Here is a 27,431-nt window from a genome sequence, read left to right on the forward strand (position 1 = left end):
AGTGCCCTTTGTGCTCTAGTTCTCTTTTATTTTTTATCTTCTCCTTTGTAGATTTCCTCGGTCAGATTCAGCATAAGCTTGTATAACGAGATCAAAAAGCTGTCCGCGATGCCGCCTACTTGGGCCACACTTCTTCCAGATTAAATTGAAAGGATTGGGATTTTTCCCTTCAACAAATTCCTTAATGTACAAAATATCACCATTTTTTATACCAGTGTTTTGTTTTTGGGTTCATATTCCCGTGCTAACTAACTGGGTAGCATGCAAGCTAAAAAGCTCAGCTAGAATAGCGACAGGACTTCCTTTCGTTTTTTGGGAGGGGGGATTTTTTTTTACCCTCCAGTTTTCCCAAAACTCATCTAACAAACTTTTCTGGATAAAATGAAATATTAAGACACTTTTAGGAAGGATTAATGGCAGCGAGGAAGTCGATAAGCAGGAGTTTAAAAACCCCATTTTGGATTGTAACCTCAGAGAGGAACCGCTTCTGTAGAGGAGGGATTGGTGAGATGGAATTTGGTGCCATCTTGTGGACGGAAGAGGAATGGCAGTTAAGAAGTGTATGGCGGTCAATCGTTAGAAAGAAAATTCTTGTTCATCACCACAGAGGTATTTTATTTTTTTGTAGTTCAGTATTCTCTCATCTAGCATTGTGTGGATGATGATCATGGGGTAGAGTATCGCAATACTTTATGGTATTGCATCATTTAAGAGGAGTCGTCTTGAAAAAAAATTCTGCAAAATAAGGAAGTATCCTTTGTAAATGGTGCCATCATATAGTGGTGTGTCTGTCACTGATTTGGTCACAGGATATTACCTAATGTGTCTTTTCCCTTTTTTTTGCATTGCATGTGATTTAAACGAAACACCATGTCAGCCTTTTTTTAAAGTTGTGATCTAGTATACGCCCTTCCTCTCCTCTCCTCTCCACCAGACGCCACGTTCGTAACACCGCAGCGTTCTGCATCTTCACTCTATCATGTTTTTACACAACACTCATACCTAGTATGCTATGATGTAGATATATTTTTTTATAAAGTGCTTATTTTCAACTGTGTTAGCTGTATCACTGTCTGTTGTATAATAAAAGGACTTTTTCACAACCCTTGTACTGTGGTGACATTCTTTGTATAAAGAGGAGGAGTAAAACACTCGCCTCATGCTGTGATGGGTATCTGAACAGATACAGGGTGGAGTGATGAAATTGTCCAAAATGTCTTGGTATGAAGCTGAAGCATTAAGAGTTCCTTTCACTGGAAGTAAGGCACTAAGGAACTTCTGGCAATATAGTGTATAAATATAATGTGTCGTTCCACCAACAAGTATTTCAGTGAAGGATTTTTAAATGTTGATAAGAAGTAGTTAAAAAGGGGAATTTGGAGACCTCTCTGGTAGAACTGTGGTACTGCAACTGCCTCATTAGGGAACATGAGATACTGCATACTAGTCGTCTGACCAGCAGCCATTTACATAATTTTCATTTGTTTGATACTGAGGGACTCGGGCCCTCGGGCACTAACACGAAACACATTTAAATATTCATATGATGCGTTAAAAGAAGAAGGGGGTGTAAACTTTTGAACAAGAGATTAGGAGTGAATTATTTTGTCCAGTGGGAAATGTGTAAATATCTCATGTAGCATCTGAAGCACAGTACTAAATGGAAATAAAATAAGTAAATAAAATTAAATAAAATTTTAGTGTATACCCATCATCCTGTTCAAAAGTTTACACCCCCCGACTCTTAAGGCATGGTAATCATCAGTAAATGTTTGCACCTTTTGTAATAATTGTGTGTAGAGAAATTGTGACAAATCATCTGTTTGAAAGGGATCAAATACACAGAAGATGCTGGAAAAGCAAGGAAAGTGCAAGACCTAGAAGTACGGTGGTTCAGGACGAACCTGGGACTCGTAAACAACCATCAGAAAATACAAAAGACAGTTGATCATCCAGGTCAAAACCCACTGGATTAAGAATCTAGCAGATGTACATCGAGTTATTATTGTGTCTTGTGGACTATATGTAAACATTTGTTATGCAATTTTTATGATTTTAAAAAATGAACATTTTGCAGATTTGTCCATGTGAATGTAATCTTGTGTATATAAGAGGAATAAAACACTATGCTGTATCGGGAAAACAATCATCTTTCTGACGTAAAAGTCGTCAACGATTACATTCCTGTACCTGCATGCCATGGAGGGTTTCACTACTGACTTTTATGTAACAAAGATTTTAAATGATAAAACTCTTATATAATAACAATATAAAAAAAACTTCCAAATGACTGTTCAAACCCATGAGACTTGTATAATAATGTAAACATGTTTACAGAGGTGTATAAGATTGTCAGTATCTCAGCTACATTCATTTATCCTTGTGCTTAGCAATAAAGTGTAGATGACAATGACAAATTTTCACAGTTCAAAAGAAATCTTTTACATAAGACCTTCGATGCAAGTCTGTTAAGAAGCTTTTTAGTTCTATGACACTGATATTTTACATGTTTTTTAACATGCTTTTTTGGTGCGTCAAAGGGTTAAATTGGAGGGAAGAAACAACAACAGTGTTAAAGACCAGATTCTGGTGTTTAGCAGCAGAAGAAAGCCAAGTTCAAACTAAGCAGCAACTTGAAATAATGATACTGCGAACGCCGAGAGTATACATAAAATTGACAAAATATACAAAGGAATGATGATTTTGCTTTGTTGTCATGTTCAGTATCATGTCCACCCGCTTCAAATCTTCATTCAGATGGCATTCAAATACTGAACAACCAACAAAAAGTGGCGTTACCATAAATAGAAGTAAGGAAGTTCTACCTTGAGCTAGTCATATCAAACCTCGAGTCCATTGGAATGGCTGAAAAGATATGCAAAATGAGAAATACGATAGTTTGCCGATGTTCCAGTTGAGTTCTAACGTAGGTTTTTTTTCATTCTCCAGCATTTCAGGCTACATTTTAAAAAGCCTGATACCCATCTTCCATTGGAATAACGAAGCCATCATGAGCGGAAAACAGAGCATCCTGTGGTTTCTTGGTGCTAAATGGCTTCTCTATGATCAGATCGTTATAAGAGCTAAGAGCCTTGTGGTCACCCACATCACCCGCGATGTGATGTAGAAGGTCCACGGCCATCTCACTGCTGGGCGGTGTGATGGGAATCAGTTTGGAGTTTCCAGAGGCTGTAGAACCACTCAACTTGTAGTAATCCAAATCCATCTGCAGCATCAGGTCCAGGTTCTCGGATGACACCGGGAAGTTCTTGCTTGGGCCACTGTTTACCGCTGGCTGTTCAAAAGTGGATGAGCTGCTGGAGTCTGAGAGCAGATAGGTCCGGTTGCTGATTCCTGAGTCCTGATTACAGATTCCTGAGAATAATTCATCAGATTTTTGACTTTTACACGATTGCTTGGTGTTTGTAGATTGGTGTTCAACTCCAGCGCCTTCAGAGCCGTTCCTGTTCACGCTCTGGTTCTCTGCCAGTAAATACACCAGTGACGACGTCTCGATGCCTTTCCCCAGACTGGGATTATAGATCTTATAGGAATCTTCACTCTGGACCACACTGTTAATGGAAGAACGTTCAGATTTATTTGTTGTAGAAAAGTCACAAGTGTACCTGCTTTGGATTTCTGCACATTTAAACATTACCATGTGTTCTTGATGATGTGGTTCGCTGATGAATCGAGACTGACAGCTGAGAGCTCGGTCTGAAATGACAGCAACTGTGGAACCTGAAAGAGAAAGTTATTTATTAGAGTTTCCCAGTTTACACTTTTAGAAACATCCAGAGCGACAGCTTTTATTTAGATGTAGTAGAAAAGTAGAGATTATGAAAGTAGAGGTTAAAAGCAGAGAACACTGAATATATGCTCAGTATTGAATATGGAAGATATAACTAATTAGTTTAACTATGAAGCTACTTAGAATTTATTTATAAACTGGCAGCTCAGTTTATAAATAATCAAAAGCAAATGTAGAAGAAAAATCTTCCAGTTTTATAAACATTTTGAGAATAACCTTAGACTTTTTTTATATTATATACTGTTACAAATGAGAAAGAAATTAAAAAAACAAAACAAAACAAAAAAAGTATTGGAGTAAGCTATCAAGACAACATGGTCTACCTGTTTTACAAAATGTGTCGAAAATTTCGGCGTAGGAATCTTGTCCCACCATGGTTTTATGATTCTGAAAAAAAGAGGTGCAAAAACAGTCGATAAGTCACAAGATTTTCATGTAAAAGTTTTTCAATAAAGGGTTTTTAAAACATTAATAAGTAGTTAAAAAAGTGGGGTTTGGCGACCTCTCTGGTAGACACCTGGTACTGCATGAGAGAACATAAGACACTGCGTACTATTCATCTGACCAATGAATCGCCGTTGACATAATTTCGCCATTTTCATTTGTTTGATAACATGACCTTAAAACACTCTTTCTTTTGTTATTCAAGTTGACTAATGCACGACCGGCGAGCGTATACAAATTCAACTAGTGTGAGATTGTAGCGATAAATCCACAACAACTCACAGTTCTGAAATCCATTCGTGAAAACCAACACGATGAGATAACCAAAACCTTCTTAACAAAAAAAAACGAAAAAACACACACACACACAGAATGACACGAGGTCTTACCTGTTGAACCAGAAGTAGACAGATGATATGCAAATAATCAGAATGATGCATAATGTAGGCATAATTATCCTGAGAATATTTTGTAATGATTGCGCTGTAAGAAAACAAAACACAGAGACACCTGTTAAACACGCTGATAAACTTCAGTCACCTGGCGTTCACGCATATTTCAGAAAAAACTCACGTGTAGAAAACACGTATGGTTCGCTGTAGTCACTGAATGTCTTGTTAGGGGGGTAGTTCGACTTCACTCTTGCCTTAACGACATATTTGGAATTAGGTTGAAGTTTCCTGCCCACAATCTCATAGGAATGGCGAACTTTTCCAACGTTCTGTGTCACCTGTATGAAAAGCGAAAGATATTTTCACCGTTTTGTTCAGAACGTGTTACGCCATGTTGGACATTTTTCATAACCATGTAACTCACGTAATCATTGCTTCCATCTATGGCGTATTCCAGCTCTACCTCCAGGTAGTCCATAAAGGTTTTCCTTGTGTAGGTGGTGTTCAAGGTAACAAAAAAGTCTCCATTCATGTTCTGAGTCACTGATGTGATAATTGGTCTTTTTGGCTTAACTGCATGGAAGAAATAGAGGAACTTGTTTGGATCTCATTATGAATATGAGATAAACAAATCAGAACATATCATGTTTTGTTTTGGATACGTCTGTATAAACACAGGGTTGCATAGATTTGTTAATTAATATATTCACCGCTGTTGGGTAATCAACCAGTCTGAAGATGATTTCAGACCAAGACGAAGCCAATTTTACAGCCACCCACACATCGTTCGAGACTATATTTGGAAAGATTTTGCCGTAATGGAATACTATCGCTTTTTAATGACCTACTGAACCAAACTCTGCCTGAGTAACTTCCTCCTCCTCCACTATTTTTGTTGAGCATTGAAAGTAAACAAGTAGATTTCTATCACGACCTTCTCGGAGTGAAGGAGCACTTTCAGATCTACGGTTTGCATGACACTACCTAAACCTGTTTAGCTAGTTTAGCGTATAATCAGATCCCAAAAAAAACATAGGTTGTTCTATAAAGAGGGCTCTGTTGACATGCCAGGGCTTCATGCCGCTCACTCTCAGTTCCAGAGTCGTGTATTTCAGCCTGAAACACACTGACTCTGGAAATGTATTTTCTAACCTGTGTATCTCTGCCAGCTGAAGCGCTGTATGATGCCATGCGCTAATAAATTAGCTTAAAAAATACAGATATCCAGAATCAGACACTTAAATGAAAGTTCTTTTGGAATTGAAAATGAATAATCATGCAAGCTTCAGTACAAAGGGAAATTCACTTACGGCTTCCTTCAGTACTGATGTTTGTTGTGTGCCAAATCTTGTCTCCTTTCATCAGGTTTATTACTAATATCTCGTAAAGAACGAACCCGTCCTTCATGTGCAGTCTGCATTCACATTCGCCGGGACGGATTTCGACAAAACGGGATGTACACAAACTGCAACGCAAGAAAAGGACAAGATAAAGTGAAAAGGCCAGTATTAAAATACTGTATAAAAGAACAAAACATTATTTTAAGCCATCAGCTGAACTAACTTGTCTGTGTTTAATCTTGAAGCACCGAGTTCGTATTCAGCACAAGTGTCGGGTTTAGCCGAGAAGCTGCACTTGAGCTCGACGTCATAATCGTTAAAGCACTGCAGGAACTCTGAAAAGGGTTTTGGGTTATCAGAAACATATCAGTGACATCCAGAATAATTCAATCAAGTGCTAAAAATATGCTGGCTAATCGAATCATTCCATGAATCTTCAGCTCATTTTCCTCTTTCTCTAATCTATGTGTTATTCATTGTTTAACCAAAAGCCTAGCGTTTATCAGTGGAAGAGAGGGCTAATTTGTTTATTTCACGTGTATGTGCCAAGAACACAGTGTCGCAAATGTCCAAAAGTTACAAAAGCAAACAAATATCCTCTACTAGTACGACTCTTTCCTTTCCCTGTCAGTGAATTCACTTTGCTGAAACTATTCATGTTAGAAAGTACAACAGCATAGTTATCAACCACGCTCGAAGCAAAAAGGTAAATGCCAGTGCAAACCACAAATAGTGGCACCTTTAATTAAAGGGAAGGTTGGCATTCCACTATTCGTGACAAGACTTGTTCTTGCTGTGGAAAGCTCTAGAGGTTTTTTTCTAAGATAGAGTTTTACATTGATGACCTTTAACATGCAGGACGACTGAAATTCATTGAATTACGTAAGTTTAGAGCAGATAACAATGTAAAAAAATAAAAACGATGCAGAGGTAAACAGACTGGTGTAAAAGGATGATCATAATCGACACACACACACATATATATATCTATATATCTATATTTCTAGGATTTTTCACAGGGTTCTCGGTTTCAATCACATTACTCAGCCACATATTTCGGCAGGAGCATTTCAGCCCGTGATCAAACCGTGATTTGATCATCAGATTATTATTTTTTTGGGAAAAAAAAGATCATATGATGAAATGTTAAACTAATAACAAAACAATTCATGTGCAAACTTACCAGAAGATTGAAGGGTGAAGCCGAAACTGGACAGAAGCAGGGTCACATGCAGGATTTTAATGAAGGCACCCATTATCTAATCAGACACCAATTAAGTGTAAAGAAAGTAAAAAAAGAAATGATGTTGAGGGATTAATCATGTCGTGCATTCCGTAACACAGCATGATGATAGAGATAGAGAATCGGAGTTTTGTTAGCATCTTCACAATCATCGTTAAGAAAAAAAACCCAACAAAACAAAACTCACCCTTGCGCTTGGCATCCAGGTCAAACTGGTGTCCGAGTCATCGTAAAAAATTCAGCGGTGGTATTAAATCAATCGGAGAGTTTAGGGGTTTAGCAGCGACTGCTCCCTTCAGCCTCCCCCGTCGTGAGAGCTCGTGCTGTGGAGGATTCGCTTTCAGCTCTTATCCAAACTGGTTGAAGCAGTTCTGTGGAAATGTAGAAGCGCAGTTTCCGCCTTGCGCTTCATTCACGACCAACAGAAAACAAAACAACAAAACAAACAAACAAACCTGATATTATTTAGAAGGGAAAGTAGATTTTTATCTTAAGTATAAAACTATACATGCTCCCATTGTCATATTTTTATGTTTTATGCATTGCTGTTGCATGAATATGCATATATATATATATAATACATGGCACGTGTCATCTTTGTTTTTTGCATGTGATTATATAGGGAGTTAAAAAAACAAACAAACAAAAATAGAATAATTCCTGTGAGCAAATCGCATGTGAAAAATAAAAAATAAAACACGTTCACATAATAATAATAATAATAATAATAATAATAATAATAATAATAATAATAATGATAATAATAATAATAAATTAGTGTTAAAATATACATTCATATAAGAAAGGGGATGTGTGACATGAATCATCTTTCCCTTAAGGTTTAGTATGTAGTATGGGTTTATGTCCAGTAAACGATGGAGTAAGGAGTACTTCCTTTCCTCTGGATAACTCTGCACTTGACCAGAAAAGGGAGAACACTTTGTGGTTTGGATTAATGGGATGCTTTCATGGTAGGATCTGGATCTGGCAATCAGGCATAACATTATGACCGGGTGCCAGGTGAAGTGAATAAGACTGATGATCTCCTCATCATGGCCCCTGTTAGTGGGTGGGATATATTAGGCAGCAAGTCAACATTTTGTCTTCAAAGTTGATGTTAGAAGCAGGAAAAATGGACAAGCGTAAGGATTTGAGCGAGTTGACCAAATGGGCCAAAATTGTGATGGCTAGACCACTGGATCAGAGGTGGATCTTGTGGGGTGTTCCCGGAGCAGTGGAAGAAAGTGGCCTGGTCTGATGAATCACGTTTTCTTTTACATCACATGGATGGCCGGGGGCGTGTGTGCATCTCTTACCTGGGGAACACACTATGGGAAGAAGGCAAGCCGGCGGAGGCAGTGTCCTGCTTTGGGCAATGTTCTGCTAGGAAACCTTGGTTCCTGCCATACATGTGGATGTTACATTGACACGTAGTACCTACCTAAGCATTGTTACAGAATGGAAACGGTATTCCCTGATGGCTGTGGCCTCTTTCAGCAGGATAATGCCCTGTGCCACAAAGCAAAAAAATGGTTCAGGAATGGTTTGATGACCACAGCAACCAGATTGAGGTGTTTGGACTTGGTGTCCAAATTCCCCAGATCTTAATCCAATCCAGTATCTGTGGAAAGTCTGATCCATGGAGGCCCCATCTCGCAACTTACAGGACTTAAAGGATCTGCTGCTAACATCTTGGTGCCAGATACCACAGCACACCTTCAGGGATCTAGTCCATGCCTCGATGGGTAAGGGCTGTTTTGTCAGCAAAAGGAGGGGGACCGACACAATATTAGGCAGGTGGTCATAATGTTATGGCTGATCAATGTACAGTCCATCAGTTGATATTGGAAAATTTTTGTTTGCAAATGAAGATGATTGTAAATGCAGAAGGATTGCTGTGAAACCCCTTAATTACACAATCAAACAATTAAATGTGCAATGTGATCTTAACATAAATACACGTGTCCCTGGAACAAACCTAAAAGAAAAACAACAAACCTATCACCATGAAGAAACAGAAGGAAGTACAGGACAAAGTTCCTGAAAAGTATCAGTCAAGATTAGGCGATAAGATAAAATACTTCAAACATGACGACTGCATAACTGGGACTGGGCCTTCTACCAAAAGTCAGTTAGCAGGTAAAGAGAGGATTATTTAGATAACAAGAGTAACTGTGAAAGAGTTCAATGAGGGGGTGAAAACTTACACAGGCTATCGTAAATGTAAAGCAAACATTAAACCATACGTAAAGTCTATACAGTAGCATACAAATAATACATAATTCATAACCACGTCCCTTCCAATGAAATCCAGAGTGGATTTTCTCCAAACCAGATGGACTTGTGTCACTAACCAAATGTTTTTACAAGGGCTTGTAGTGGTACACATCTAAAATAATAACCTGGCAGTAACAACAGTGTATAATTTAAGATGTTGAGGTTCTCTTTGGGAGTGACACAGTTGGACAGGATTAGGAACGAGTACATCAGAGGGACAGCTCATGTTGGACGTTTGGAGGACAAAGTTAGGGAGGCCAGATTAAGATGGTTTGGACATGTCCAGAGGAGGGAGAGTGAGTATATTGGTAGGAGAATGTTGGACATTGGACCAGGCAGGAGGCAAAGAGGAAGGCCAAAGAGGAGGTATATGGATGTAATAAATGAGGATAAGAAGCTAGTGGGTGTAAGTGTTGAGGATGCAGAAGATAGGGATAGGTGGAGAGAGATGATTCACTGTGGCCACCCCTTGTGTTATAATTCACCTTAAATGAGCCAGGATTTGATATTTATTGATAAGCTGAATGTTTAACAGTACAGTGGGGAAAATTCAGGCTATCTGTTACGTTAAGGTTAGGATTAGTAGCTTGAAAAACTTGTTTGTTTAAGTCACTCTGCTTCATCCAGGCTCACGTACACGAGTATACCTGGAGTAAGGCTTGGAGTTCAGCATGTTAGTTCTATCCATAGGAAGAAAAGAAAGGAAAGAAGTAATAATAAATATTTATTTGCTAAAAGCTCACATATTCACGTAAAAGTAAAATGTAAAGCAAAACAAAATGTACTGCTTCAATGTCTTACATTTTTCCTAAACTGAAACTACCAGAAACATCATCAATTTTATTACTGTTTTATTTTATTTTTATTTTTTTAATCGAAATTGTCCAAGAAAGCTGAGCTGTAGGACTAATGCTGATTCTCATCTGAGTTCACATTCATCACATAGTTAACCCGGGATGAGTCACTGAATAATTGCACAAGTACAGACGTGTTTCAGGATTACACACAAAGGAAATGACTGATTTATTTACCAGCTGCTTTATGTAACTTCTTCCCGACATTTGAGTTGATGAAAAAATAAACATGAGGGAAACAGTTGCAGATAGAATAACTGATTTATCAGTGGGAATAGAATTTAATATCGAAATAAACAAGTGCGCAGGGGGAGAAAGACCAGTGATCAGTGATTGGCTGTTAGGAATAAAAGTGATCATTGGGAATAAGGGTGATTAGTCATTGGTCGTTGGGTAAACAGAGTGATAATTGCTTTTTTGTCATCGGAAACAATGAACACATTTTACCGTACACAAGTTTGATGACAATAAAGATTTATTAGCTTATCTGGTGATTAGTAAAGTGCTGCTGGTGATCAGTTTGATCATTAGGAAAAGTGGTGATCAGTGATTGGTCATTGGGAACAGTGGTGATCAGTAATTGATTATTGAGAACAGTGGTGATCAGTTTGGTCATTGGGAACAGTGGTGATCAGTTTGGTCATTGGGAACAGTGGTGATCAGTGATTGGTCATGGGGAACAGTGGTGATCAGTGATTGGTCATGAGAAACAGTGGTGATCAGTTTGGTCATTGGGAACAGTGGTGATCAGTAATTGATTATTGAGAACAGTGGTGATCAGTTTGGTCATTGGGAACAGTGGTGATCAGTGATTGGTCATGGGAAACAGTGGTGATCAGTGATTGGTCATGAGAAACAGTGGTGATCAGTGATTGGTCATGGGGAACAGTGGTGATCAGTGATTGGTCATGGGAAACATTGGTGATAAGTGATTGGTCATGGGGAACAGTGGTGATCAGTAATTGATTATTGGGAACAGTGGTGATCAGTGATTGGTCATTGGGAACATTGGTGATCAGTGATTGGTCATGGGGAACAGTGGTGATCAGTGATTGGTCATTGGGAACATTGGTGATCAGTGATTGGTCATGGGGAACAGTGGTGATCAGTGATTGGTCATGGGGAACAGTGGTGATCAGTGATTGGTCATGGGGAACAGTGGTGATCAGTGATTGGTCATGGGGAACAGTGGTGATCAGTAATTGATTATTGGGAACATTGGTGATCATTGAAGAACACTTCTGAATAAACATCTGCAATCTTGATAAGACTGTATCTCATGCAGGATAATTAAAATGGTATAATTGTGTCATGTTCAGCCAGAGGGTTAGATACTGTTTGTTGAATTTGGGTCAGTTTGGGCAGGTGCCATTGCAAGAAGTAATATTTATGCTCCTTATTTGTTCAGAAAATATTTGTCTAGGGAATTAAAAAGTAGCCTACATGTTTGCAGGAGGTTTTGTTTCATTGTTTAACTATAATTAAAGGCTTTGTTATTAAATGACAGTGGCTAATATAACATGAAACATTTCTACTTTTTTCACACAATAAATACTTATCAGTATACTCAAAAGATTCCTTCATTACACTCAATGGTTTAAATGCATTTTTTGGGCCAGCTGCTAGGAAAACATCATGGTAACATTACGGGTTATACAGATATACACACTGCAATAGAGACGATCGTTCAAAACATGTTTGCTGTCAGAATTTTGTTACTTTCGATTTTGATTCTTTCGAGGAACAAGTCTAATGTAAATGGTAAGGGAAGCTTACTGCCTTCAGTGTATATTTGAAAAGTACAAGGTAAACATGCATGACTACGTTATTTGTCCTAATGTTTGTCTTAAACAGATTTGCATAATTGTTCTCTAAAACTAACTGTTAGATCTACTGTTCCATCTACATAAATGAGATTCACTGTATTCATGTATCACACTAAACTTGTAACTATAAAAATTCTTTATCTATTGGCTGCATCTGCCTTTTTTCATCTCTGTCATTTAGCAGACAGGCCTTGAAAGTGCGGTGCAAGTCTAATGACATCAAGAATGTCTGGTTAAAATTAATTGTAGCCAAACTTTAAACATGCCAGAAGACTAGATATTCAATCATTAGAGCTGGTTTATGTTACTTGAATTATTCATTTATAATTCATTTATGAGCAATTTGTAGTCTGTGTAAAAAATTCTATTTACTTAACTAAATGCTGAGGTAATACGTCGTAGCACTGGTAAAAAAAAGTGTTGTCGCCTTTTTATACTTGAATTGGGATTCATCTCTAATTTATTTATTTAAATTATGTTTCCAAAAGTTTTGGGACGTCTGCCTTTACATACACATTTATGTAATATGGAGTTATCCCGCCCTTTGCAGCTATAACAGATTGAACTCTTCTGGGAAGACTTTCCACAAGGTTTAGGAGTGTGTTTATGGGAATTTTTGACCATTCTTCTAGAAGAAGCGCATTTGTGAGGTCAGGCACTGATGTAGGGTGAGAAGGTCTGGATCGCAATCTCCACTCTAATTCACCTCAAAGGTGTTGGGTTCAGGACTCTGTGCAGGCCAGTCAAGTTCCTCCACACCAAACTCACTCATCCATGTCTTTATGGACCTTGCTTTGTGCACTGGTGTGCAGTCATGTTGGAACAGGAAGGGGTCATCCACAAACTGTTCCCACAAAGTTGGGAGCATGAAATTGTCCAACATATCTTGGTATGCTGAAGCATTATGAGTTCCTTTCACTGGAACTAAGGGGACCGAGTCCAACCTCTGAAAAACAACACCGGAACTCAATGATTTTTATTCCCAAAACTTTTGGCAAGACAGTGTAGTTTATTTATTTATTTTTGTTACCTATTTTACTTCGGTAGTTCGCCTTCACGTTGTATAGTTCGCTTAAATCCGCATTTGTTTGGTTTTTCTTCCATCTGCTGGACAGATGTGGTAGTTGCACAATTGAAATAAACATATAACGCTAAAAACAAACACAACCAGTGACTTTTAAGCGTGTGTGTCAGCATTGATATTGAGATCAAACGTAAAACTCTTTAATAATTCAAGTTAGTATACTACTATGTGCGGTACTAATTGAACACCGTGTTTAGCATGCGAGGCTCCACTTTCGGACCTACTAATGCTTCCTACGCAAAAGTTCCGTATCCTGCGCAAACAGCGTATTCAGCGGAAGGTCGTTTGTTTTCGTCAATGTGGTTGATCACAGCGTCGCTGAAAGTGTTACAAACTGTTATAAACTGTTATTATCGAAGTCCAAACACTACATTATACTGTAACTAAGGATCTAAGTGCTGTTTCTGGGACAACAAAACAGCTTGTCCGGTGTTACTGTGTCTTTTTTGGGGGGCAGCTTACTGTGTCTTGACGGATTTGGAGAGGAAACTGGAAGCTCGGGATATTTGAAGGTAAAAATGAAACTTATTAAACTATACATGGGTTAAGGGTTGTCCTTTTAAGAAGTTTGACTGGTTTGACTGGGTTTGTTGACATGTGTTTGTCCAGTTTGATAATGTCTTTATCACTTCTAACTGGCGTAGAAAACTTTGTATAGTGAACAGTTACAAAACAGATCTTCAGCCAACTTTAACATCCTTTCATGTTTAACTCCTTAAATGCTCAGATTTTGGGTTTCAGCTTCATGTAAATCATTATAATGTCAATTTAAAGGAGTAGTTATGTAGAAAAACAAACAAAAACAGTGTGGTTCCTTCATTCATCTTCAGTAAGCACATTATCCTGGTCAGAGACACACTGGACCTGGAACATGTCCCAGAAACACTGGGCTCAACCCAGGAATACACCCTGAAAAGCTTCACTAGTCGTTCACATCTAGGGTTAATTTAGTGTGTATATACTAGCATGGTTTCAGACAGTGGGAGGAAACCGAAGAACCCAAATGAGACCCATATGAACATCATTTCCAGACTGACAGTAACCCAGTAACTCAGGATCGAACCGGAGATCAAACTACGAGGCAAGTATGCTAGCCACGGCACTACCATGTCACCCACCCAAGTGTAGCTGATTAGCCAAAACAAATCTGGCATCTAATATATTTGCTTCCTTTTTTTCCTGTATTAGAATTGCAAAACTAATGTCGCTAAATCAGATTATAACAACCACTGACTTCTCATGGGAGCAACAACAGTAGAGGGCCAAACAAAAGAAGCATCATTAATGTTATAGGGTTAAAGCTAGAGTTCAAGTCCCACAACAAATGTAAGTGCTCCATTTAAATAAGATAAATAAGGTAGCAACCTCAACATCTTGTTTCGCAGACCTTCCACAACATTAAACCGAACTCTAAATGGATAAAAATGATAATGTATAAATCTATAATAAATATTTGCTGTGGTATAAGAGGAATAAAACACTGTGCTGCAAATTAGCAAGAGCCCTAATTGTATTTATATTCTGAGATCTGAGAACTATTTCTTCTTCTTTGGGCTTTTCCCTTCAGAGGTCTCCACAGTGAATCATCTCTCTCCACCTATCCCTATCTTCTGCATCCTCAACACTTACACCCACTAGCTTCTTATCCTCATTTATTACATCCATATACCTCCTCTTTGGCCTTCCTCTTTACCTCCTGCCTGGCAGCTCCATGTCCAACATTCTCCTACCAATATACTCACTCTCCCTCCTCTGAACATGTCCAAACCATCTTAATCTGTCCTCCCTAACTTTGTCCCCTGAGACAAATCTCTGAGATCTGAGAACCTAAGGGGAAACACAAAAAAAAACACTAGTGAGTTTTAGGGTGTTTTTGTATCCTGACTTCTGTATCCTGAATTCCAAGAACTCAAGTTTTATGACTTGTGGTTTTCCCTGAAGTGACCTAAAATTCCCACATGGCTACAACTGTCAGAATTAGCGTGGATTTCAGGCTAAGCAGTGATCCTGCTCTAAACACCCTCTCATTAAACAGGGAGGTGTTGTGGTGAAGTTCTTATCCCTGGGACGATGACGGGTCCCAGACGAACGCTGACTAAGACAGTTTAACATTTTACTTGTTTAGTCAAAGCAGCTTAAGACACGTTTTTGTGAGATTTGGGAATGTTTGTCTGATCTAGAGTCGTGCTTGCAAAACCTTTTACCTAAAATATGACTAGTGCTTTTAATACACTTTCATGATCCCTAGTGAAAAACAGCAACGTCTATAAAAGTCATGAAATTCCTCAGAATTTGTCATGAAATGTTCTAAATGTATTAAAATGTCTTAATTTCGTTTTCATGAGGCATTCATGTGTAGTTAAACTGCTAGCGTGGTTAATGAATGAAAGCTAAGGCAACAGGTAGCATGATGTCATTAGCTTGATGCTAAGCGCCGCTAAAAAGCATTGTATTTATCATTAGCAGTTTTTTTTAGCTTGCATTTCTGCAATGATTTTACATTTCGTGTTTAATATTTTTAAAGTGGTATCGCTGGTGTTGGAGGACATTTTATTAAAAAAAAGTTCCACTTTCTTCCACATGGTGTCGCTAAGTGATTAGGTGATGAGTGTTTAGCTTCGCCCGTCTTTGGTTGTCGTTTCTTTCCTTGTTTTTGTCGTGTATCATTACACCTGTTAAAACTAGAATAATAATAAAACGTTTATTCTTCCCCTTTAATTTCATATGCAACTGCAATAACTGCAATCAGACATTAATTAAACATGTGTAACATTGGCATGAGGGTCTTAAGAGTATTAGCTATTGAACCCAACAACAATAATAACACTGAATAATTCGCTCATGTACTTTGAATATGTTTAGATAAATATTGATTACAGTTAATGATATATATGTGAGTATGAACTAAACATGTTAGAAAGTGTGAATAAAAATGTAAACATTCACATTTTTTTATCAGCTCAAGTGAAATGTATTAGGTGCAGTAATGTGGTGATGCTTTCTTTAAGGAGATAAGCCTTTTACTGGAAGGAGTCTCCAGTGTCAGGGATGTTCCACAGCAGTAAATGTGACTAAAAACGGATAAGAAAAAGAAGACGAGACAGACAGGACGTGTTGCTGTTGTAAGATAAACTGTGCAGTGGTTATGATTTTCCTGTAACAGCATGACATATGAGAGAGAGAGAGAGAGAGAGAGAGATAACTGTGTTCCATTGCTAACACTCTCTGACTCATAGATTGAACAGTAAAATCACATTTGTACTCCATTGTATCATATGATATGATCTCCTACCTAGCTAGCAGGGTAGAGTTAGCATGGTATTTTGTTAGCAAACCATGCAGTGCTGATCGTGTACACAAGAAAGCAATATATAGCTAATGAAATTGTTTTAGATACATTTTCTTGCCATCTTGCATATATATGTGTACTGAGAGTGTATTGTCGTGTAAGGAGTCCATCACATGAAGAGGACATTAGCCTGTTGTCATTTCAAATGCTGGCACTAATTTATGTTTACGGTTATTTTGGGCAAGTTTCTCTTTCAACTTTACTCTGCAGGCTGCTGTTTGCTTTTCGTTTCCAGACGGACGTTGGCATGCAGATGAACGTAACATCTGTCCTGCTTTTCTGCTGCCTGGCACCAGGAGACAGGAAATCATAGTGTTCTGATTAATGCTGAACTACAGCACCACTTTATTAGACGACTCCACCTTTTAACGGCTGCCTTTTATTGATTAGCCTCGTGTCACTCGCAGCGTTTCAGGAGATCTTTCACGCAAAATGACACACAGAGCCGAGGTTGTCGCGGATGACGAGTGACTGCCATTAAATGTGTTATTGCCTTACATGGAGGCATTATCAGGACAGAGTTATTCTCTCAGGCCCTTTTCTCACATTTCATTCTTTCTTATTTTTTTATTCACCCAATACTCTTGTCTCTTCTGTTGAGTGCAATTTTAACACAAAAAAAATCTCAAAATTTCATTTAATTAAACACGAAGCATTTTAATTGCATTTATCTAATAAAAGTTAATTTTATCCTTTTGTATTCTTTGTGCATTTGTGCAAGTCTGTGAAGCAGGTCTTCTTATAAAATGATATAAAAGTCTAATTTTTAAAACTTCATTTTTAAAACAAACATTTTGTCTAAAAACATCAACATAAAATTGCAAAAAAATTGATTTTGCAGAAAATAAAAGATTTTGCAGCACAATTCATATTAGAAATTCTTGTGCAGACCTTTGCTTAAATTATTTAATTTTTTAAATAAAAACATTTTAAACATGCCACAATTTTTTTTCAACCCCTTCATTGACCTGACTTTAAGCTTTATTTAGGTTTTTATTTTCATATCTAAAAAAAATCCCTGAGTCATCTGGGGGCCTGTTAAAGGTTTTTTTATTGAGTAATCTGCATCATCACATGGCAGAGTGAAGGTGTGCCCTGACCTTACCGTATTTCATAACCAGCATTGCTCAAATATGGGCATTGTTTCCGTGTTTGTAAAAAAAGCCCAGCCCTGTGTCAGAGAGGAGGTATGTAGAGTATCACTTCCCGTGTTTTAGGAACGCCACACCCCCTCGGGGATGTATCCGCGTTGGCAGAAAGTGAGAAGGCAGGAAGCCTCAGGTGGCCGTGACGCTGAAGATCCTCGAACAAAAGGGCTTCATGGCTCCGGCGGGACAGAGTGGGGATTGTGAGAAGGTTCCCTGTCAGGGTTTTTCTAAAAGCAGGAGGCCTTCAGGGGTCTCATGTTTAAGGCATTTGTTTTGTGTGAGAGAAAGAAAGAGACAATCTCACAGACTAGCTTCTCAGAGGGCCCCAAATCTTTTGACCTTTCACGTGGAAAAAAAAAAAAAGAAAAAGATCTGCAGGTGCCAGTGTGCCACACAAGTGCCCTCAGAACCACCACGTGACTTCACTTCCTGCTTTCTCATAAACTTCTACAGTGATTTATTGTGGTTTTAACCGAGTACTGATAACACCTGAGAAAAGAGAAGTTAGGTCATTTTGATGATTGGTTTACTTCCTTTGTGTGTGTGTGTTTATTAAGATAAACTAAATTAGATAAGATAAAAGAAAGAAATTCTCGATCTCTATCGACTCTATCGAGTATCGACTCTGTTTGCAGCTCTATTCTCTTTTATTTAATTTTTTTGATGGAAGAAAAATACAGTTTTATAACAAGTCAGATTTGTTTTCTAAATAATTGTCTACAATTATTAACATTCTCAGATAAAAACCCCTGCACTGAGGAGCTGTGATGCTCTGTGAACTCTGTGATGCTCTACTAGCTCTATGATGCTCTGTGGGCTCTGTGATGCTCTATGAACTCTGTGATGCTCTATGAGCTCTGTGATGCTCTATGAATTTTGTAATGCTCCATGAATTCTGTGATGCTCTATGAACTCTGTGATGCTCTATGAATTTTGTAATGCTCCATGAATTCTGTGATGCTCTATGAACTCTGTAATGCTCTGTGATGCTCTATGAACTCTGTAATGCTCTGTGATGCTCTGAGCTCTGTGATGCTCTATGAGCTCTGTGATGCTCTATGAATTTTGTAATGCTCCATGAATTCTCTGATGCTCTATGAACTCTGTAATGCTCTGTGATGCTCTATGAGCTCTGTGATGCTCTATGAACTCTGTAATGCTCTGTGATGCTCTATGAATTTTGTAATGCTCCATGAATTCTCTGATGCTCTATGAACTCTGTGATGCTCTATGAGCTCTGTGATGCTCTATGAACTCTGTAATGCTCTGTGATGCTCTATGAATTCTGTAATGCTCTATGAGCTCAGTAATGCTCTATGAGCTCTGTAATGCTCTATGAGCTCTGTGATGCTCTCTGAGCTCTGTAATGCTCTATGAGCTCTGTGATGAGCTGTGAGCTCCATAAAACTGATTTTACAGTTAAAAGCTTCTCCTCTCTGATGAGCTGGAAATGATTTCTTGTTTATTCAGTGAGAATGATTTTCACATGCAGTCATCGTGAACTTCCCCACAGTGCAGCTGAGGGTTTTTCCGTCTCTGTCTCACTCTTTATCTCTGACTCGGGGCCTGACATTTATTCAGTGTAAAAGGAAATCTGAAGAAAAGTCTGAGTTACATCACTGCCTTTCCCTTTCGATTTCCTCTCCTCAGCCTCGCTCTTCTCGTACACACTCAGATCACCTGCTGTCACATGCTTCCTGTGTGTGTGTGAGAGAGAGAGAGAGAGAGAGTATTTGTGTGTGTGGGTATGTGTGTAACTATATATGTATGTGTATTTGTTTGTATATAGTGTGTGTGTGGGGGTGTGTGAGTACGTGTTTAAATGTGTGTGTATATGTGTATGTGTGTGTGTGAGTACATGTGTGTGCATTTGTGTGTATGTGTGTGTGAGTGTATGTGTGTGGGGGTGTGTGAGTAAGTGTGTGTATATGTGTGTATGTGCATGGGTGTGTGTGTGTATGTGCCTGGGGTATGAGGGAGTACATGTGTGTGTGTGTGTGTGTGTCCTTGAAACGTGGGCATGCCTTCATTCCCCTGCGCTCTTATCATGCGCTTGTATCCCACAGTGTCTGCACTTATTATTTATGGTCTAACACCATCATCACTCACTCATCCCAGAAGGGGAAGTCACCGTGACGCCGTGGAATTTTCTTTTAATCATATGGAGCGGGTCATGTGATTACTTCTGATGTCTGACCCATGTGATCTGACCGAGGTCATACTGTACTCTTTCGAAGATTGGCATGATGTCTGGTCTGCTGTGTGTGTGTGTGTGTGGGGGGGGATAAACACACCCTCTGTGTCACGCCGTTAGAGGAAAGTAATCAATCACACGCTAATTATGTAACAGCACCTCAGCTTTCCCTCAGCAGCCTCTCTTTATTCTCTCTCTGAAATAAGACACAGTGATACACAGTGAGTAGAAATGACAATCAATGAGTATATATGTGTGTGTGAGTGTGTGAGTATGTATGAGTATACATGCTCACATGCACATGTAAATGCACACAAACACACATGCATGCACATACACACACACACACACACAAAAACACACACATGCACACACACACTTACATGAAGACACACACACAACACCCTCACAAATACAGATCATACACAAAAATACACATCACACAATACACACACACAACACACACACACAACATAACACAACACACAAACACACACACATCACACAACATACACTTCACATACACACACACACTCTCTCTCTCTCTCTCTCTCTCTCTCTCCCTTTAACACAACTGTAGCTTTATGACCTTATTGTGTTTTCCTGTTTGAGAGCCCTTGTGTTGTTGAGACCACCGGTGAGGTGAGGCTAGGCGAGATGAGGTGAGGCGAGTTAATGGTGGTCTTTTACCCCCGGGGCATGTGGTACACAGCGACAGAGCTGCATGCGGGCACGGCGTCTCTAAATGCACGCTTTGTTTCCAGGCGATACGTGTCGAAGCTTAGAGCGAGATTGTAGGATTGTAGTCTGAACAGTGGTGTGTGTGTGTGTGTGTTCACTGCTCAGCTGAATGGAGGCATTTAGAAGGAGGGACACGCCCTCATACACAGTGACGGAGGGGCTGTTCTGCACGTGTGGGTGTGTGTAGTATAAGAAACACACACATTCATCCTCTCTCTCTGGAAGTTAATATGACAAAAAAATGCAGCTTGTCATGTTCCAGCTTCACGTCTCCTTACAGAAAACACACACAGACACACATGCACAAACACACACACACACATGTACACACAAACACACACACAACATGCACACACAAACACACACACACAACATGCACAAACACACACACACACGTACACACAAACACACACACATGTACACACACAGACACACATGCACAAACACACACACACACATGTACACACAAACACACACACAACATGCACACACAAACACACACACACAACATGCACAAACACACACACACACACATGTACACACACACACACATGCACAAACACACACACACACACATGTACACACAAACACACACACAACATGCACACACAAACACACACACACAACATGCACACACGCATGTAAACACTCACAAACACACACACAAACACACACAACTTGTACACAAACACATGCACACAAAACACACACATGCAACATACACACACACACACAAGAAACTCGGTGTAAATCATTTGCAAAACAAACAAAAAAACAAAGAATGTAAATAAGAGGAACTTCAGCTGCAGAGGGGTGAAGGGGTCAGGGTGATAAACTCTGAAATATTTAGTACCTAAAATGTCAAGTGTGTGTGTGTGTGTCTGCGATGTGTGTGTGTGTGTGCGTGCTTGTATGTGCGTGTGTCTGTGATGTTGTGTGTGTGTCTGTGATGTGTGTGTGTGTGTCTGTGATGTGTGTATGTCTGTGGTGTGTGTGTGTGATGTTGTGTGTATGTCTGTGATGTGTGTGTGTGTCTGTGATGTGTTTGTGTGTCTGTGATGTGTGTGTGTGTCTGTGATGTGTGTGTGTGTCTGTGATGTGTGTGTGTGTCTGTGATGTTGTGTGTATGTCTGTGATGTGTGTGTGTGTCTGTGATGTTGTGTGTATGTCTGTGATGTGTGTGTCTGTGATGTTGTGTGTATGTCTGTGATGTGTGTGTGTCTGTGATGTGTTTGTGTGTCTGTGATGTTGTGTGTGTGTCTGTGATGTGTGTGTGTGTGTCTGTGATGTGTGTATGTCTGTGGTGTGTGTGTGTGTCTGTGATGTTGTGTGTATGTCTGTGATGTGTGTGTGTGTCTGTGATGTGTGTATGTCTGTGATGTGTGTGTGTGTCTGTGATGTGTGTGTATGTCTGTGATGTGTGTGTGTGTGTCTGTGATGTGTGTGTGTGATGTATTGGTCAGTGTTGTTATTGAGTATTTCTTCTCTACGTACACCACATTTCTTTCAAACTTGTATTGTGTGAACCTGTGAGCTGGCGTATCCTGCCTTGTGTGTGTGTGTGTGTGTGTGTGCATGCTGACGTATATTAGGCATTATCTCCAGGAGCCGGTGTTTGGTTAGGGCCGGGGCGCGTCATGATAATGGCCCATTATTGCTGCAGAGGCCTCGTGTTGTTGTGTGCAGATCGACACACACACACACACTCGCAACTTTTTCCACACACCTGCGTTTGGGGATTTGCAGAACACAAGCTATTTTTGACCCAGCCATTAATTTTGCATGACACAGTGCCGAGGTGACGTCAGGCCGCGAGGACACACATGCACCGCTTTGTTGTTGAGCTTCACAACGTGTCCATTGACTTGTAGCGTGTTGTGCGTTTGTGTTTATAAAGTAGTCATTAAGTCCGGGTTCTGCTCACACTCGGGTCTTTCTCTACCTGCACCGAGGGGGAATCATAACTACATCACCTCCCTCCTATATTTCCCACTCCCTCCACCCCCTACGTCACCACCTCCCCTCCTCCGGCCTATTTGCCCCACCCCCTACATCACCACCTCCCCTCCTCCGGCCTATTTGCCCCACCCCCTACACCACCACCTCCCCTACTCCTTCCTACCTTTCCCACTCCCCCCACCTCCTACACCACCACCTCCCCTCCTTCCTACCTTTCCCACTCCCTCCACCCCCTACACCACCACCTCCCTCCTTCCTCCTATTTGCCCCACCCCCTACACCACCACCTCCCCTCCTTCCTCCTACCTTTTCCGCTCCCTCCATCCCCTACACCACCACCTCCCTTCTCCCTCCTATTTGCCCCACCCCCTACACCACCACCTCCCACATTTCCCTTTACCACCCCCCCTACACCTCCACCTCCTTTCCTCCCTCCTACATCTCCCACTCCCCCCACCCCCTACAGCTCCACCTCCTTTCCTCCCTCCTACATTTCCCACTCCCCCCACCCCCTACAGCTCCCCCTCCTTTCCTCCCTCCTACATTTCCCACTCCCCCCACCCCCTACACCACCACCTCCTCTCCTCCCTCCTACCTTTTACACTCCCTCCACCCCCCACCTCCCCTGCATGGGTCATATTTTCAAAGTGACCTCATCACATCATCAATAAAGAGAGAAAATCAGAAGGACTTATTTTTCTTCTTCCTGTCATCTTCAGGAAACTCAGATGATGAACTTCTTGTTGGATGATTGGAATTTTCTGAATATTTCTTAAAAGTGAATAGGTTTTTATTCATGAAAGCGAGGACACTGGAACCTGTCACGTCTTTTATTATTACAATAAAAATGGTGTTACTTAATGCAGGAACATGAAATTTGGAAAACAGAGACATTTTTAACATTGAAAGAAAAGAAATAAATGGAACAATCCATGTAGGATTCATTGTCCTGTTCCTTTGTGTGTGTGTTCGGATGTTACAGAGGTCAGCTAACTTGCTTCCCTGTGGTCATGGGTTTGACCCTGACCATTGTGATGAGTAAAACACAGATAGTTTAAAGCCTGCATCTGGTTATTAGCAAGCGACTGCTGATTATTTAGCATGCTCAATTAAAAAAAATGTACCTTTCTTAATCACTGTGAAATCGCCCTGACAAGCGAGCGTGTGAGCAGTTTGGCTTTGTTTCTGAATGAAGCCTCCCCCCCCCAACACACTTCCTGTTTTAGTTAATTCGAGGATGAAATATGTCATTAGCAGCATTAGCATGTGGTTCCTCTTTGACCTGGAACTCCTACTCATCTTCCAAAAAAAGGAAAAAGCACTTGTCATGGTGTTTGCTGCAGAACACACAGGCAGTTATCATCATCATCTATCCATCCATCCATTTTCCATACCTGCTTTATTCCTAATTAGCCTTAATCTGCTGGAGCCTATCCCAGCACACATGGGCGAATAGACAGACAACCACACACTCACTCCTAGGGGCATTTAGAATGACCAATCAGCCTAATGTACATGTTTTTGGACTGTGGGAGGAAACCGGAGTACCCGGAGTAAACCCACGGGGAAAACATGCAAACTCCACACAGAAAGGCCACTGCCCTGTTCGAACCCGGGATTCAGACCCAGGACCTTCTTGCTGTGAGACAACAGTGCTAACCACTAAGCCACCGTGCTGCTCTAATTATCCTCTAGTAGAAATTTTATCACGCTGCATGTAACCCCATGTTCTCCTCTCGTTCTAAACCCGGCTTTTACCCCTGGGGTAGAGGAAGGTTCCACACGCATGATGTAGAAGCGGTTTAGCGTGACGTTTCCCTCACGATTCTGAAACTCTGCTCTGAAGCTTTTACAGTGTAAACTCCACATCACGGTGATGAACCTGGACAGTGTGACACGAAGCAGCGTTAGAACGTCGCGGCTCGTCGCTTAGCAACAGAAACCGAGCAGAGCTTCAGCCTCGCCGTATGAGGTGAAAACCAGGACGTAGCTGAACAACACCGAACAAAAACGACTCGGTGGATAGAGTCAGACGACTAAACACTCAAAATCATGGAAATACGTCATACTTGAAAATTAGCGTAAGTCGGATATATCAGCTAACAAATGTCTAGACGACAAACTTAAAAAAAAAAAGTAAAACAGACAATAAAGCTGAGAGATAACAAAACCTTCTCGAGTGCAGAACCACAGAGCTGAACTTTTTTACTCACTGATAAAAGTGAAAATGTGAGACGTTATTTAAAGCGGCCGCGTACTGGATTTATCCAATCAGGTTGATATGCAAATATGCAAATAAGCAGAAGGTTAAGAGTGTGAAAGGTCAGATGATGAAGATCCAGGATTCCGACCTGTGTGTGTGTGCAGCGTGAGCAGTGTGAAACCTTCAACTACGCAACCCCAGGATTGTGTTTAAGGGAATTATTTCATGTGTGATGATCATCGCTCACTCTGTGTAATGAAGACAGTAAACCCACAGTGTGTGTGTGTGTGTCCGTCCACAGTTGCATGTTAGTGAAAATGTCGTCTAAGTCGAGCTCGAACAGCATGGCCCTGGCGAGGAGGACGGTACAGCAGCTCCGGCTGGAGGCCAGTATAGAGAGGATAAAGGTAACAGTGTTTGTTTGGTGACTTTCTCTAACATTACTTTAACACCGTCTCTGTGTTCTGACCCATCTCTCTCTCTCTCTTTCTCTCTCACACATTCTCTCTCACTCTTTCTGTCTCCACACACACACACTTACTCTCTCTCTTTAGGTGTCCAAAGCTTCAGCTGATCTCATGCGCTACTGCAGTGAACACGCCAAGTACGACCCCCTGCTGATGGGCATCCCGGCTTCAGAAAATCCCTTCAAGGACAAAAAAGCCTGCACTTTATTGTAGTCACCGTCCAGCACCTTCTCTCTTATTTAATTAACACTGCCACTCGACACCACCTTAACCCACACCGTGTTCTCGTCAGTCAGCTCTAATCCCAGACCAACACAAGCATCTGTCTGTGTGTGTTAGGAATAGTGTATTGTGTGTGTATTTGTTTGTTTAATGCTGAACTTAATGCATTCCAAGGAAATTTGAGTAAAACTGTGCCATGAAATGAATGCTTGAGAAAATCATTTTGTCCCATTAGTTTTGAACAGCTGATATCAACTTTACCTTTTTTTATTCTTAAGGAAAATATAAACACCATGTACGAGGACATTGTTTAAATTCTGATATATGAACTAAAAAAAGACAAGAGCCGGTGGTATATGTATAGGTTTGTGTATAATTTACAATTTATTATGAAACACTAAACACAATGATTTTTACTAAAAAAAAGAAGAAAGAGTCACACCCCCTTTTTCATCTTCATTAAATGATACCTTTATTTTTTAGTGCTGCAAATTACAAATCTTTAAATGACCAGTGGTGTATCTTGCTTTTTCTCTCTCTCTCACACACACACTCTGTACAAAAACGATGAGAAGAAAGATTAGACTTCCATAATAAACCTTTTGTTACAGTCGAAATGACACAGTGCCTCCTCACACTACAGTACATGCCACACTGTTCCCTGTACTTGAAGCTTGGAGAACATCTGATTATATCATTCTATCTGATTACGGTTGATTACATCACACACCGCCGACCTCAAACACTGGACTCCACTGTATCTCCACAGCTTGCAAGAGCTTGGTTACAATATAAACAAGTTAGTACGAGTTATAGTTGGAGATTGTTCTCTGGAGGTTGTGATATTGTTGGAATTCCGTGTACAGGACAGTCCGTGTTCTAGCAGAGAGGAAGGAGGATGAGCTGGAGAAGTTAGAGAGGGGTGCCAATACTTTTGGGGATTGCGATAATATGCTTCAGGAGCTTATTATTATTATTATTATCTGATGCAACGTCTTACAAATTGTGAATGAAACGGTTTATACGATATATTAAACACTTCATATTAAATACTCGCAAATTTTCTGACACTTATTATTACGTCATCATTTGGGCTAATAATTAGCGAGCGCAGAGATTTTAGAAAAATATGTTATTTCTTTTTGCCATCCAGAAACTGATGTTTATGGATCATTTTCAAATCGAAGGTCATAAATTTAATAATAATTTGATTTCAGATGTTTCTTTCTTTATTTTTAATATCGTTACTAAAATATATCTAATCAGGGACGTCGCTTGTAAACATGTTACCATAGAAACAGCGCATGCGTATCGATGTCACTCTTGATTCAGTGAATCGGTTGTGAATCATTATTGAATCAGTTACTCGTTCGGAATTATACATTCAGTTTTTTTTTACTGCTTGTCTTTTCATGACATCATAGTTAATCGTGTTGTCTGTTTTGGTTAAAGGAATCATTTTCTGGAAGGTTTATGAAGAAAACAAATGAACTTACTTTCAGAAACGAGGGTCTGCAGAAAATAGTGGGCGGTGCCTGTGAAGCTCTGTTGAGATACACTAGTGTGTTAGCAAGCTAGCTAGTTAGTTAGAGCTAATATGTTTAGATCGCTTGGAAACATCGGTTAATAGTTTAAACTACATGAATTTTTATGCATAAAGAGAAGACAGAACAGATCCTAGTATTTCAAGAATCTTTACTTTTCATGTTTTTAATCAATCTAAGAGGTTTAAGAAACTTAAACTTCATGATGCCTCTTCCTCAGTGAAAGTGTATAGTTATCAATCAGGTGGCTGTTACAGACTCCGCCCATCCCACTGCTAGTGGTTTCAGACTCCGCCCCATTTTGTTGCAAGTGATTACAGACACCGCCTCTTC

General features: G+C 39.9%; 2 protein-coding genes across 2 annotated transcripts; one reads left to right on the forward strand and one right to left on the reverse strand.

Annotated features, from left to right (window-relative positions):
* Nucleotides 1-1,764: 1,764 nt before the first annotated feature.
* On the reverse strand, nt 1,765-7,598 carry LOC131371191 (uncharacterized). Its single transcript, XM_058419036.1, has 10 exons — nt 7,418-7,598; nt 7,171-7,246; nt 6,211-6,322; nt 5,958-6,112; nt 5,072-5,220; nt 4,829-4,985; nt 4,645-4,738; nt 4,135-4,198; nt 3,659-3,741; nt 1,765-3,572 (listed from the first exon to the last, which is right to left on the reverse strand). Exons 1-10 carry the CDS (start codon nt 7,430-7,432, stop codon nt 2,966-2,968), a joined length of 1,512 nt encoding a protein of 503 aa, XP_058275019.1. The 5' UTR covers nt 7,433-7,598; the 3' UTR covers nt 1,765-2,965.
* A 5,910-nt stretch (nt 7,599-13,508) lies between these two features.
* gng12a (guanine nucleotide binding protein (G protein), gamma 12a) lies at nt 13,509-25,760 on the forward strand. Its single transcript, XM_058418967.1, has 3 exons — nt 13,509-13,783; nt 25,167-25,272; nt 25,420-25,760. The coding sequence occupies exons 2-3, from the start codon at nt 25,171-25,173 to the stop codon at nt 25,543-25,545; spliced, it is 228 nt and encodes a 75-aa protein (XP_058274950.1). The 5' UTR covers nt 13,509-13,783; nt 25,167-25,170; the 3' UTR covers nt 25,546-25,760.
* Nucleotides 25,761-27,431: the final 1,671 nt, after the last annotated feature.

Source organism: Hemibagrus wyckioides, linkage group LG20, assembly GCF_019097595.1.
Source record: "Hemibagrus wyckioides isolate EC202008001 linkage group LG20, SWU_Hwy_1.0, whole genome shotgun sequence".
NCBI lineage: Eukaryota > Metazoa > Chordata > Actinopteri > Siluriformes > Bagridae > Hemibagrus > Hemibagrus wyckioides.

Excerpts from the sequence above, each read along its gene's own strand:
- LOC131371191 (XM_058419036.1), bottom strand. Across the intron at positions 5,221-5,957 it reads CATCAGTACTGAAGGAAGCC|TTAAGCCAAAAAGACCAATT; the intron begins GTAAGTGAATTT and ends TCTTCCATGCAG. Across the intron at positions 4,986-5,071 it reads TAGATGGAAGCAATGATTAC|GTGACACAGAACGTTGGAAA; the intron begins GTGAGTTACATG and ends CTTTTCATACAG.
- gng12a (XM_058418967.1), top strand. The coding sequence starts at position 25,171 with ATGTTAGTGAAAATGTCGTCTAAGTCGAGCTCGAACAGCATGGCCCTG. Across the intron at positions 25,273-25,419 it reads CCAGTATAGAGAGGATAAAG|GTGTCCAAAGCTTCAGCTGA; the intron begins GTAACAGTGTTT and ends CTCTCTCTTTAG.